The 14,439-nt window shown below is 46.8% G+C and overlaps 1 protein-coding gene across 4 annotated transcripts in view; it reads left to right on the top strand.

The window, feature by feature from the left end:
* Nucleotides 1-14,439, top strand: part of PHIP (pleckstrin homology domain interacting protein) — a 180,265-nt gene that overhangs the window by 152,594 nt on the left and 13,232 nt on the right. For all 4 annotated transcript variants that reach the window (XM_056565928.1, XM_056565929.1, XM_056565927.1 and 1 more), the window contains exons 34-35: nucleotides 8,928-8,978; nucleotides 9,443-9,592. In XM_056565928.1, coding sequence (XP_056421903.1) covers nucleotides 8,928-8,978; nucleotides 9,443-9,592 — 201 coding nt within the window. The remainder of the gene's footprint in view (nucleotides 1-8,927; nucleotides 8,979-9,442; nucleotides 9,593-14,439) is intronic.

The following is a 14,439-nucleotide window of genomic DNA, read 5'->3' as shown; positions in this document are numbered from 1 at the left end:
TTCTGCTTCCTGCTGGCTCCATGTCTGGCATTAGCTCTAAAACTGCAGTGGCAGTTAAAAAAAAATAATTATAATTGTGTGACGTCAATTGTAAGAGCTTAAATGGGTACTCCGCCCATAGACATCTTATCCAAAGGATAGGGGATAAGATGTCTAATTGCGGGGGTCCCGCCACTGGAACCCTCCGCGATCTCAGCGCACCACGCGGCATTCTGTGCCGGGTGCTGCTCCAGTCTCTGAAACACTGGGGGGGGGGAATGGGGATGGATTTAAGTATCAGACCCTGTACTTAGTTTAAGCAGCTTTAGCAGCTATTACAGTTTCCAGTCTGCTTAGGTATGATGCCACAGGATTTGCACTAGGGATCAACCGATTATCGGTTTGGCCGATATTCACGGTTTTTGACATTATCTGTATCGGCAATTACCTTGGGTAACATATGGGTTACATTTAGAAGGGAAATAAAATATACCGTATATACTCGAGTATAAGCCGAGTTTTTCAGCACGATTTTTCGTGCTGAAAACACCCCCCTCGGCTTATACTCGAGTGAACTCCCCCACCCGCAGTGGTCTTCAACCTGCGGACTTCCAGAGGTTTCAAAACTACATCTCCCAGCAAGCCCGGGCAGCCATCGGCTGTCCGGGCTTGCTGGGAGTTGTAGTTTTGAAACCTCCGGAGGTCCGCAGGTTGAAGACCACTGCGGCCTTCAACATCATCCAGCCCCCTCTCACCCCCCTTTAGTTCTGACTACTCACCTCCGCTCGGTGCTGGTCCGGTCCTGCAGGGCTGTCCGGAGAGGAGGTGGTCCGGTGGCATAGTGGTTCCGGGCTGCTATCTTCACCGGGGAGGCCTCTTCTAAGCGCTTCGGGCCCGGCCTCAGAATAGTCACGTTGCCGTGACAACGACGCATAGGTGCGTTCATTGCCAACGTACTTATGCGTCATTGTCAAGGCAACGCCTCTATTCCGGGCCGGAAGCGTGGAGAAGAGGCGCCCCCGGTGAAGATAGCAGCCCGGAACCACTATCCCACCGGACGACCTCCCCACCGGACAGTCCTGCAGGACCGGACCAGCGCCGAGCGGAGGTGAGTACTCAGAACTAAAGGGGGTGAGAGGGGGCTGGATGATGTTGAAGGCCGCAGTGGTTGCCCGATGGCTGCCCGGGCTTGCTGGGAGTTGTAGTTTTGAAACCTCTGGAGGTCCGCATGTTGAAGGCCGCAGTGGTCTTCAACCTGCGGACCTCTGGAGGTTTCAAAACTACAACTCCCAGCAAGCCCGGACAGCCGATGGCTGCCCGGGCTTGCTGGGAGTTGTAGTTTTGAAACCTCTGGAGGTCCGCATGTTGAAGGCCGCAGTGGTCTTCAACCTGCGGACCTCTGGAGGTTTCAAAACTACAACTCCCAGCAAGCCCGGACAGCCGATGGCTGCCCGGGCTTGCTGGGAGTTGTAGTTTTGAAACCTCTGGAGGTCCGCATGTTGAAGGCCGCAGTGGTCTTCAACCTGCGGACCTCCGGAGGTTTCAAAACTACAACTCCCAGCAAGCCCGGACAGCCGATGGCTGCCCGGGCTTGCTGGGAGTTGTAGTTTTGAAACCTCTGGAGGTCCGCAGGTTGAAGACCACTGAGGGCGAATGATGAGAAGAGGATGATGAAGGGGGGGGGGGGGGGTGGGGATGATGAAGGGGGGGGGTGTGGGATGATTACAAGGGGATGATGAAGAGGGGATGTGTGGGATGATAAGGGGATGTGTGGGATGATGACAAGGGGATGATGAAGAGGGGATGTGTGGGATGATGACAAGGGGATGATGAAGGGGGGATGTGTGGGATGATGACAAGGGGATGATGAGGATGTTAATGACGGGTCTGGATGATGACAGGGGGGGATGAGGTATTTCCCACCCTAGGCTTATACTCGAGTCAATAACTTTTCCTGGGATTTTGGGTTGAAATTAGGGGTCTCGGCTTATACTCGGGTCGGCTTATACTCGAGTATATACGGTAGATGGATATAGATAAACACAGCTCACTGGCTAGGAGCTGTATTGAGTGCCCTCCTGTGGCTGGAAGAAAACTCTACAGCTCCATGGTCTCCTATGACCATTGGCGCTACATTTGTGTGCCCATTTGTGGCCAAAAGCAAAATTTCAGCTTCATGGTCTCCTATGGCCACTGCAGCTGGGACAAGGTTTGTCCCATGTAGCTCAGTTGGTTTAAAATAAGTAGTGATCCACACAGAATTTGGGGTATTAGTAGGTCTATGTCTCCCAACAGAAATGCTTTGACATTTCTAATTCTTTTTTTTTATAGTCCCCCCCCCCCCCCCCCCTTAGTGTCTGAATATTTTTTTTACAGCTTTATGGTCTCATGTGGCCATTGGAACTGTACCTATCACATGCATATACTTAGCTTCATGGTCTCCTTCTCTTCCTAAAGATATGGTTTGCTGAGCTGATGAGCAGCTGCCCATGGCCATGCCTGCTGTAAGGCCCCTTCAGATGGATTCTATAGATTTCACTTTTCTTGAGGAACCTATTAGTTTCATTAGCCAAGGTATTTTTGATTTTGATGTACATGCTTATGGGCAGTCATCAGCCTGGTCTGACATGCTGTACATATCTCCACCCCAACTCCATCCCCCAACACAACCCTCCCCCAGAGTACCAGGAAACCAGACAAAACTGTGTCTGCTGTCCTCCACCGCCGGTCACTTATCCCATGTTTGCTGTTTCCACAGGTAGAGTGCCATTAACCCCACTGCTAGTGTGAGGTGACCATGCGTGTCCATTGCACATGCAGGGTAACCTCGCACTAGTAGTGGAGTAATCTTGTTGGGTGTCCTTCTATATTGTACCTGCTATGCTACTCCAGCAACCACATTTCTCCCATTCCATAGGTGAAGTCATTGTGGTCTGTGTGGTACCTGTTGTTGCTATTACAGTCATCTCATTACCCCCTTCCATAGGGGGAGTAATGGTGGTCTTAATGTGGTACCTGCTATTTGTATTCCAGCAATCACATTACCCTCTTTAATAGAGGGAGTATTTCAAGGCGGTCTCCTCCAATGTCCATATGCCCTGCTATACAACTATGGTACATCCCCACCCCTCTGCTTTCCATAGTCAGTACTTTATATGTAATACTTCTGCTATACAGAGATTCCCTCCTCTTCAGTATGCGGTACTTGATTTGCTTCTTTAATGGCTCATTTTACCCTCTTTCATGGATGTAGTGGTTGGGTTACCCAGAGGTGCCCTTCTCTACTATATGTAGTACCAAATATGCTACTCCATAGCTTTTTTTTTACTCCCATTGCTATATGTGAAACACTTGTTTCATCAGTGATGTTCTCCTTCCATATGTGGCTCCTCATATGCTCTACCAGGACCTGCTTCCTCCCCTTCCTGGTGTGGTGGTCGTGTTACACACTTTTCCTCCTCTGTTGCATGACACACATGACATGTTGTCCCAGCAGCCACATTACCCTACCTTCCATAGTGGTGTACTTGTCCTGTAGGTAAGTATCTACTCTCCTTTGTATGGTGCTTCATATGTTGCTGCAGCCTTTTTTTCCTTCTTTGGGCATGGGACTTCTTCTGGCAAAGGATCCACATCCATCTTCTATATGGATCCATCTTCTATATGTAGTTCCTATGCTATGTGAGTAGCCACAAATAATTTGTCAGATGAGTGGAATACCTGTGTTATACTGTGGTTCGTTCGTCTACTGCAAGTTCTAGTGAGGTGCTCCTAACATAACTGCTCAAGGGTGGAGTAGTTGGGTCTTTCAGAGCCTACTCCTAGGCGGAACACGTGACTTGCCTTTTATTTTAGGTTCTATTGAAATTTAGATAAGTCCAACCTTCTTTAGCCTATTCTGGGTGAGTCCTTGTCATAGTGCAGGTTCCTCCCCCCTTTCTGCTTACATCTAGCCCCCATGGCTCGCTGACAGCAGGTGTATCATTTGTGCTGTACAGATTGCCCCTTATGCAGGTTGGTATTACGCATTTGCTGTTCAGCCATCCTTCCTCAGTGGGTGATTGTTTTACTAGTCATGTAGCCTTTTCCGTAGAGCCCTGCACTGGACTGTTTTTTCAATTCCACTCCATTGTTTGCTCCACTCCCGCCCTTTCCTGCAATATTTGTGTCCAATCTCGCCCGCTCCCGCTAAAATGTTTGTCCAATCCTGCCATCTCCCTCTAACACAGGAATGTACAGACACTAGGGTGCAATGCTCTGGACATACTCCCCATGTATAGCAGTACTCCAATAGGGTATACTCCCATAGGTTATGTGCAGACTGCAGAGCATTGCACTCTGCGGGATTGGTGGGACCCATGGGCATAGTGCCTGACCGCCTGCCCACAGCAGCCTCCTGACCGCCCGCACGTTTTGGGTTTGGTCCAGCGGGATCCCAATCCCAATGCAGGCCTCTATTTTGCAGCTACAAACACTGTATCATCATACTCTATCAGGGTATGAGCCTTGCTGTGTGCTGACCGCCTTCTGACACATGGTCCCTGATCTGATGGTGCATCGCTCCCTTTGCTAGTGTGGATGCCTCTCCGTGCCACATGCTTCAGCATTTTTTAAAGCCATCCTTCATTTTTTTTTCTCCCATTGACGCTCCTGTCTAAATCTCATCCTGACCACTGGTGTCATTGATGGCCCTTCTGGGATTATATTGTGCCGGACAATGAAGCCTTTAGGCCTTCTCCCCCAGCCTGTTTCTTGTGTTGTGCGCCTTGCTCCCTTCTCCCAGGAACGTAATCTTCTCAGTACTCCGGGAGCTGTACGCCCCTTCTGCTCTTGCTAGATAACTATGGTCTTGCTGCACATTTTTATCCTTTGCTAATGTCATCCTTTCTTGTGGTTGCTTTATCTCTGGTATATCAGACTTTTTCTTCATGGTTATTCCTTTTTGCGCTCCAATGGCTATCCTTCTGTGTTTCTTTTGGGTCCCTTTTGGTCTGGTGGTTCTCCCTTGATTCTCCTTCAGGCTGCCATTCAGTCTTGGACAATATTAGAATATTAGAAAGGGCACTTTCCTATTTTTCTGTCCATGACTATTTTTTGCCAGGGCAGGCTCTCCTGACTAACCTCCTGTTGGGGTTCTACATTTTACCTCTGTTGTGAAAGGTTGTCCATGTATTTTAATATCTCTAACCGATTTCCTGATGGAGGCCTAGAGGAGGATCTCCAGCTTCCCTGGGTTGTTTCATGGTGATGCATCATATACTTTTGCCTAGTTTTTTTTCCATGTCTCTCATGGTTTCCCTAATCCCCATGATTGATTGGGTAACCTTACCATCTCTGTTGGCATTTCTCCAGTATTGTGGTTTTGTCTTCGTAGGTCCTACAGTGTAGTCTCCCTTTCTAATTTTGTTTCCTTGCAGTCAGTCCAGGCCCCTCCAGGTCGTTCCAGTCTTCCAGAGTGGTCTTGTTAGGCTAGGTTCATCTAGGTCTGTTGACTAGGTTATGGCCGCAACTCTAGGTTTTGCAGGCTCCTTTTTTTTTTTTTCTCCCACCTCTCATTGGGTGACTTGTCTGTTATTTATTTTTTTCTCTCGTCACACTGTCTTCTCTCTGGTCCTTGACCACATTGTTCCAGGTCTCATTTGCCCTTTTTGTCAGTCACGCTGTAGGATCCCCGGGCATAGACTTTTTTTCTTTTCTGCTCCATTCATGGCTAAATACCAGCCCCCTTGTGGGCTTGTCCTTTGAATTCTGCCCTTCTGTTGAATGGGTAATTTATGCTGGTCTTTCAACCCTCTGAATCCATATGTCCTTTTTCAAGTTGTCTTCTCTGCTTTATGTAAAAAGGATCCCTCCCTCGGAGACTGCTTTTAAACGTCCCACTGTCTTCTATGCCCCCCATTGATATGAGCTAGAAAATGGGACTTCTGTGTTATACTTGGCTGTAAAAGTCTTTTCTCGCAAAGTTTATTAGGGAAACAAGCTCCCACACAGTTTTTAATTTTTTTTAAATTTTTTTTGTTGTTGACTAGGGATATCTACTGACCCCTCTAAATGAGCTTCCTTTGTCCTTGGCCAGACTCTATTTACATTTGTTGTTTGCTTCTCTTGTTCCACCTCCTGCTTGTGTACAAACTGATTAGCTCTATGTCTGCAGGAGGAGTATAGGTCGTGTGGGAGGAGCTAACTTTTTTTTTTTTTTTTTTCTTCAACCTTCTGTGCCCCCCAAAAAACTTTGTAAAAAGGATGTTACAGGAGAGTAACGCAAAATAAATTTTGACCATCCAGCGATGGATAAGCCCTTTTAATACTGACACAGTTTTGTTTTTAAACCAGTTTTTCAAAAATTTTGTTTGGTTCCAAATATCTAGTAAAAGTTCTGTTTTACTGTAGGAAGCTTTTTTCTGGTCACTGTGCCATAAAGCCCAGGATGTTGGAGTGCTGCAGTAATGGTTGAGCTTCTGTAGCTCAGCCAGAGTGTCCATTGGGTTCCAGGTTACCGCTCGTAGTTTGGTGGGGCAGCCAACCACCTCAAGGAAAGCAATTCCTCCAGGCTGTGAAAATCTTTCCTGTGTTCTGAGAAGTCTACATTTGAGATTTTTGGTTCACCCTGTCTTTATTAGTCGCAGAAAAGGATCACTGGACAATGTCTGGAAACTTTTGGATGCTTTGTTGGTGACATTGCTGATGATTTTACTACTACTATAGTATTCTGCAGCAACACATTGGGCTGGGAGAAGACACATTTTCTACACATTCCTACATGAGGAAAAAGAGTAATGTAGTGCTGTGTCTAATGGCCTGTCTTATCCCTAAACCCAATAGTTATGGTTTGAGATGAGGACTAGAAAGTCTAACTAGTTCTCAGGAAGAATGAGAACTCCTTCAAGACTATGATGTAGCCACCAGGGATGTGTTCCTAAAGTTGCTAGAGAGAACGTGCAGTTGTTATTGTTCTACTAGTCTGCCCTTCAAGAACCTCAGTCAGGTCGAGACTAGCAGCAGTAACACAAACACAATCTGTATTCGTATAATGGTAGCATGAGCACAGCCTTATACTATGCTTTAGACTAGTTTTATGCAGTGGTGATCGATTCATGATGTGTGACTTTTCTCTGAAAGTCGCACAAAAGTCACAGCTCTTGTCATTTACCCAATAACCCATACCAATTTACTTCAGCCCTGAAATCTTAGCGCTTCCATGTATTTATGCTCCGCAGCGCTTATATAGATGCCCCAGCAGTGCTTATATACATTAATGCCCCCACTGCGCTTTAATGTCTTTATACCCCCACAGCGCATATATATATATATATATATATATATATATATATGCCCCCCGCATCACTTATATACATTAATGTCCCCCTCGCTATGCGCAAAGATTATTGTATTAGCGCATTGGGCTGATCGGGGAAGCCGGCGGCTTTGCGCTGGGGTCCCCGGCCGGCCTGATGCGCTAAAGTTTTTTACCCAAATATCCATGGTAAAATGAGGGTGCGTGTGTGCGCGTGTATACCCTGATACACCCCCAGGAAAGGCAAGGGGAGAGAGGCCGTCGCTGCCGGCAATGGGGCGCCGGCACCGATAGTCAGGGGGACAGAACGGGCAGCGGCGTCGATAGCCAGGGGGAGAGAAGGGCCGGCAGCAGGGCTCTAGACCCCAGGAAAGGCAGGGGGAGAGAAGCCAGCAGCGATGGCCTCTCTCCCCCTGCCTTTCCTGGGGGTGTATCGGCGTATAACACGCACATAGACTTTAGGCTAAAAATTTTAGCCTAAAAAGTGCGTGTTATACGCCGATAAATACGGTACTCACCGTGCCTGAACAGGTGTTAAATGTTGGAGAACTGTGAGGTAATTTTTCAGTAATGTTCCCGAATGCCAAATTCATCAAGGGATGTGCGAGTTTTCATGAATTTGGCACAGGGGGTTTAAATAAAAAAAAAAAAAATAAAAAAAAAAAAAAAAAAGGCGACTTTTCATGACTGAAATAGTAAAATAAGAAATAGACAAGTATTGAATTCTCCTCATACTGTATATACACATGGGAAATGTATTATTAGTTTTTGTGGTGTTAATTTGTCACATAATTTGTTTCAGTTGCTCTTTAGAAACTTTTCGTTGCAACTTTGGCTTTAGAAACGTTTTCTAAAGTTGTGTAGGTATGCCAAAGTCTGGTTAACGCTTTGCAGTGGTCAGAAATTTATCATAGCGATTTGTCGTAAATGTACCCAAGCCCTGACCTGACTTACAAGACTGTGGACAGCATTTTTAAAAAGTTGCACATTTTAGTGCACAAATTAAAAAGTTGCAGTAAAAGAGGAGGGGACACCATACAAATTGGAGTACCAAATAAAAAAATATGTGCAGCACCATATTTAACACACACATATTAGGCACAGGTATATATACTGGACAAGGTCCTCCCTTAGCCTTTACTTAGCTCCTCCCTGTAGCTCCTCTGTACAGTCGGCATCGTCTCTCTGGGGGAATGGAGATTGGGCAGGCTATAGGTAACCAAGTTACTGGTTTCCCCCCACTAGACCCCCTGTACTAGCAGAGTGCAGGGGGGAAAGCCTGTAGCTATTTAAGGCAAGAAACAGCCTGGGGGAAAAAGGAGAGCCAGGTGCAGCACTGTGCCTAGTGATGCCCCTGCTGTACATTTCTATGATAAACAGGTCCTATTGATCTATTAAAGATTTTGTACTGTACAAATGAAGTCTTTATGACTTAGGGTAAATGTGAATAATCTTATTAACAATTTGCATAATCTTTTGTATTGTGTGTCTGCTGTCTACATTATGCTGATAAGTTAGTGGGTCGATGACAGGACATTTAAACAAAACATATTTCCAAAAGTTTTACTTTTAATTTAAAATGACTGTAAAGGTGCAAAACATTTTGGCAATAAACATGTCAGCTTTGTGTTCTTCTTTGGCTTTATGCTTAAAGGAGGAAGAGAAAGATGCTGAAATGCCTGGAACCTCTACAAGGAAGAGAAAGGTAATAGTATATATTTACTGATGAGTTATTTTATGTATGCAGATTTCCAGGTACCCCCCCCATAATGTATTCTGTTGTCATAGCTCCAGGAAGTTGATGGGGTGAACAGTGCACGCTGACTCCTTACACAATTAAAAATTGACAGTGGCGTCTAAGGGGTTAATTTAGCAAGAGAGATGTTTCCCTGTTATGGGTAGTCAGAGTGGAAGCCTGGCTGTCGGAGCTCTTGAAATCCCTCCACAGTAGAGCTTTGCAGCCTTATTCGATCCCTGCTGTACATAGGCAGCAGGCTAGAATGACTACTCTAATGACTGCTAGATAAAGGCACACTGGCGATTGATCAGATTTTAAATGTATGTGTTAAAAGCTGACATGTAATCTGTACAAACAAACCTGTCCATGGTCTCATGAAATACAGTGCATAACTTATTTTTGTTGTTGACTTTTTTTTCTTTTTCTTGCAGGAATATCAGCCAAGACGCAAACTACGAAGCAGAGCACACTCTTATGATCTGCAGTCGTGGAAGAAGCAGTGTCAGGAGCTGTTAAATCTGATCTTTCAATGTGAAGATTCTGAGCCTTTCAGACAACCAGTTGATATTATAGAGTACTCAGTAAGTCCTCACTATGTTGGATCTGTAGCAGGTCCTATGGCTCACCTCTTTAAATAGAATTAGTTGCAGAATACTCCTGTTTTCTCTTCATGATGTATGCACATTTGTGGTGTAGAAGCACTAGCTTCTGCCACAAGTATCTGTCCTGGATATTCAATTTGTGACTAACTTCCTGCAACATATGTTTAAGTGGTTTATGATTATTTTTTTTTTTTTTTTTTTTATAACCGAAGTAGTAATCTGTGGAATTTGATCATTCTTTGTGTGTGTGTGTGTGTGTGTGTGTGTGTGTGTGATTCCATGTGTAATGGATGCTTAACATCTCACTACCATCTCTCTCTAGGGAAAAAAATGAAAAATTACAATGTCCCATTTGATCCAGTTCCATTTCAACAATATAGAAATGTATGAATCTCTTTCTTGATCTGTGCATAGATATTTTAAGTCAAATCTTTCTATGCACAACATATTGTCTAGCCATGAGTTTATTTACAATAAGGCATGATCGTGCATGATATTACAGTTTTAAGCTATTATCGTCGTCCAGTTTAGGAAACGCTCAATTATGGGAATCCGAAGTCAATAGAGAAGGACATCTTCTGTTTAGGACACTGATCACTAGGCGAGCATGGGAAGTGGCTATAACAACACATTTACAACCATGAATTATAGATAAGAAAACAGGCAGCTGTGGATTTAGCAGTCTTTGCACTACTGATCCAACTCCATGTAACTGATCACTGGCTCTGAAAACTTTCTTAGAGAAAAAAAAAGCTTCTGATTTCAGAGTGAATTTAAAGGAGAACTCCGGTATAGGGAGAGTTTAAAGAAAATGTAACCTTCTGTCAATCATTAAAAAAAAAAACCTTTACTTACATCCCACTGATCCCCAGTGCCTCTGTTGTCCCGCTGTGGTCCGGGGTGCACTCCTCTTCCGGGTTTCCCATGGTCAACACATCATGCTGCGGCTCAGCAATCGCTGGACGCATCTATGTCTTTCCTCGGCCAGTGATTGCTGGGCTTTAAATCTTTTTTTTTTTTTAAGTATATATTTCTATACTTGTGTATTTTGTGCACAATGTGTGATTTTTTTTTTTTTTTTCACATTGTCATTTGGTTTACATGTTCTAAAGTAAAAAATATCAGACTGTTAAAGTGTAGGTTGCCACATTCCTATTGGCTCCATTGGGGGGACACAGACTGTGGGTGTATGCTGCTGTCTCTAGGAGGTGTGACACTATGGTAATAAAAAAAAGTCTTCTCCTCCCAGCAGGATATACCCGCCTTCAGGCCCTGAGCTAATCAGTTTAAGCTTAGTGTCTGAAGGAGGTGGACATGGTTCAGGAATTCTCCAGACCAGGTCTTCTGATTTTTTATTTTCCTCGTATAGGGACGTGTTAGTTTTTTTTTAAATTCCTTTTGCTTTTCTGTTTTCAGGTGGGGACTCCGGTTCCCTGTTTCCCCATTGCGAGTAGGGGGGCACAGACATTGCGTATATGCGCTGTTCACCCCCCCCCTCGCCAACGGTCAGCGCCTGGGTTGGTACCTCATGGGTCCGGGTCCCCCTATTACCCTGCTCGCCTCGCTTGCGCATAGCAGCCAGGCGTGATTAAGGTAACTAAGCTGACTGAAAACTTCACTGAAGACTCCATTAGGTAAGTTCTTCTGACTGAGGTAAGTGCTTTTCCCCTTTTCTCCTCAGGTGCGGACTTGCAACTTCTGGAGACCCCATGTTTTGGCCCACCTTTTAAGGTTATGAGGCTGGCTTACTGGGGATGGACTTTTATTCTGGACCTTTATTCTGGGGGAGCAGTGGCATCTGAGGGGGCATATACTTTGTTTTTCACTGGGTGTGTGTGTGTGGTTACTGTGTCTAGACCGCAGAGCCTTATATGAGGCTGACAGCCGCGGAGCTGGTTCGGGCCGGGCGCTCTCTGCGCCGGCTTACTTTCGCTTTCTCGGGCAGTCTCTCCCGGCGTATTGGCCGCCCACTCTGTTCCCCCGAGCGCGTATGTGGCTGACATGTGCGCTCGGGACAAGGAGCGAGCGCCATTACAGTTTCTTCTCTGCCTGTCCTTAGCTCTGCCCACAGGGCTGTCGGAGCTCTTCTGAGGCGTGAAATAGCCTCCAATCAGCGCCGTGGGTGCAATTTTCAGTCAGAAGGGGGCCAATTAGTTAGTGCCTCTGCTTCAGGCACGCCCTCCTCTGCTATTGGCTGGCCTGTTTTCTCACACTAGCTGCACAAAGCCGTTCTCCTCACTGCAGCTGCCAGGGGACACAGACTAGGGTGAGAAAGTTCCTGTCTTTTTTTTCTCATAATGTCCGTACCCAGAGCTGTTCCTCCCTCTAAACAGAAACCTGGGACCTCAGTGACTTATTTTGTCTGTAGGCACTGTAATACCAAGATGCCTGGCTCTACTGAGCCCACTTGCCCTGCCTGCTCCCCCAGACCCCCTGGTACCCCCTTATGCCCTTTCGGTTCCGGTGGATTCAGCCGCTCCACCAGCCTGGGTTTCTTCCCTGACCCAGTATATGGCTGACTTGACCCAAGTCTCCCGTTCGGTGGCTGAGGCCTCCCGGGAAGTGGTGTCCGCCTTGAAGGGGTCTTCCTTGCGCAGGGCCTCTGAGGGCCTCCACATACTTCATGCGCTCACAAGCGTACTAGGGGTGCCTCGTCTGACTCTTCCATTGAGTCTTCAGATAGATGTGAGCGTTCCCCTCGTGGGTCCCGCCCCCCTCCCCTGTCATCTGGGCACAAACGTCGCTCCTCCAGAGGATGTTCTCGGAGTCGCCGCTCTGACACGCCACAGCCGCGTATCCGGTCAGGGTCGCCCCCTTGCAGGACTGCCTTTACTCGTTCACATTCTCCTGGTGGACGAGGCTTTCGAGCCAGCATCGGACGCAGAGGACTGCTCGGACTCACTTGAAATGATGAACTCATTGGTGACAGCCATAAGAGACACCTTTCACTTAGAGGACGCAGGATCTTCGGATGTCACTCCAGGAGTATCCTTTCATCGTGCTAATCCAGCACCTCAAAGGTTCAGCTCTCACACTGACTTTGACGACATTCTGAAATCTGCATGGAAACATCCAGACAAGAGGTTCCCAGGAATCAAGACGATTCAAGAACGTTATCAATTTGACAAGGACTTTGTCACTAAGGTAGTTTCCCCTCCCTCAGTGGATCCACCAATCTTGCCTCTGAAGCAGCTGGCTCTTCTCTTCTTCCCATCTTCGCCTCGACATGGGTGTCCAAGGCTCTGTCGGAGTGGTGCCAAAAGCTCCATCAGGATATCTTACCGGGATCCCCCCCCAGAGGATCTATCTGCTCTGGCTCTCCAATGCTCTAAAGCTGGGGACTTCCTGTGCGCAGCTTCCATGCAGTCAGCCTGTTGTTCTGCCTTTGCTGTGGGTCACCTAGAGGCTCTACGACGCTCTATGTGGCTTAAGGCTTGGAATGCGGATGCCGCTTCCAAAAGGTCTCTCACTGAGCTTCCTTTTACGGGTGGCCATCTTTTTGGCAAACGCCTTGATGAGATTATCTCTGAGGCAACGGGAGGTAAGAGTTCCTTGTTACCTCAAAATAAGGCTCGTCCTACTTCCCAAAGGAAGTCTTTTTCCTTTCAGTCCTTTCGGACCTATGGCTCCAGCAAAGGGTCCGGGCAGGCGCCCTTGCAGGACAAGAAAGCTCCCTCATTCCGGGCACGCCCGTCTTGGAAGTCGGACTCCAACCTGTCCAGCTGTTTTGCGCCCAAATCAGGCAACCGCAAACCCACTTCTGCATGAAGTGAGACCCCCACCAGCGGTTTCTTTTCGGGTGGGAGGTCGTCTCTTACTTTTTCGAGACATCTGGACCTCACACATTCAGGACTCTAGGGTCAGGGACGTGGTGTCCAACGGTTACCGAATCGAATTCGCCTCCCTTCCGAGGGTTCGCTTTATAGATCCCGGGCCCCCCGGTCTCCTTCTTGGGCGAAGTACTTTCGAGCAGCTTTCCAGTCTCTGCTTCTCCAGGGGGTTATCATTCCCGTTCCTCCAGGGAAACGGTTTCTGGGTTTCTATTCTAATCTTTTTGTGGTTCCCAAGAAGGACGGTTCGGTGCGACCAATCCTAGACCTCAAGCGTCTCAACCGTCATCTTCTTATCCGTACACTTCCAAATGGAATCTCTCTTCCGGGTTTCCCATGGTCAACACATCATGCTGCGGCTCAGCAATTGCTGGACGCATCTATGTCTTTCCTCAGCCAGTGATTGCTGGGCTTTAAATCTTTTTTTTAAGTATATATTTCTATACTTGTGTATTTTGTGCACATTGTGTGATTTTTTTTTTTCCACATTGTCATTTGGTTTACATGTTCTAAAGTTAAAAATATCAGACTGTTAAAGTGTAGGTTGCCACATTCCTATCGGCTCCATTGGGGGGGACACAGACTGTGGGTGTATGCGGCTCTCTCTAGGAGGTGTGACACTATGGTAATAAAAAAAAGTCTGCTCCTCCTAGCAGGATATACCCGCCTTCAGGCCCTGAGCTAATCAGTTTAAGCTTAGTGTCTGAAGGAGGTGGACATGGTTCAGGAATTCTCCAGACCAGGTCTTCTGATTTTTTATTTTCCTCGTATAGGGACTTCGTATAGGGAAGTCTCTGCTTCTCCAGGGGGTTATCATTCCCGTTCCTCCAGGGGAACGGTTTCTGGGTTTCTATTCTAATCTTTTTGTGGTTCCCAAGAAGGACGGTTCGGTGCGACCAATCCTAGACCTCAAGCGTCTCAACCGTCATCTTCTTATCCGCCACTTCCGAATGGAATCTCTCTATTCGGTGGTGGCGTCCCTGGAACAAGGGGAGT

Source organism: Hyla sarda, chromosome 3, assembly GCF_029499605.1.
Source record: "Hyla sarda isolate aHylSar1 chromosome 3, aHylSar1.hap1, whole genome shotgun sequence".
NCBI lineage: Eukaryota > Metazoa > Chordata > Amphibia > Anura > Hylidae > Hyla > Hyla sarda.
The sequence above is the reverse complement of the archived record's forward strand: the minus strand, read 5'-3'. Positions and strand labels throughout refer to the sequence as shown.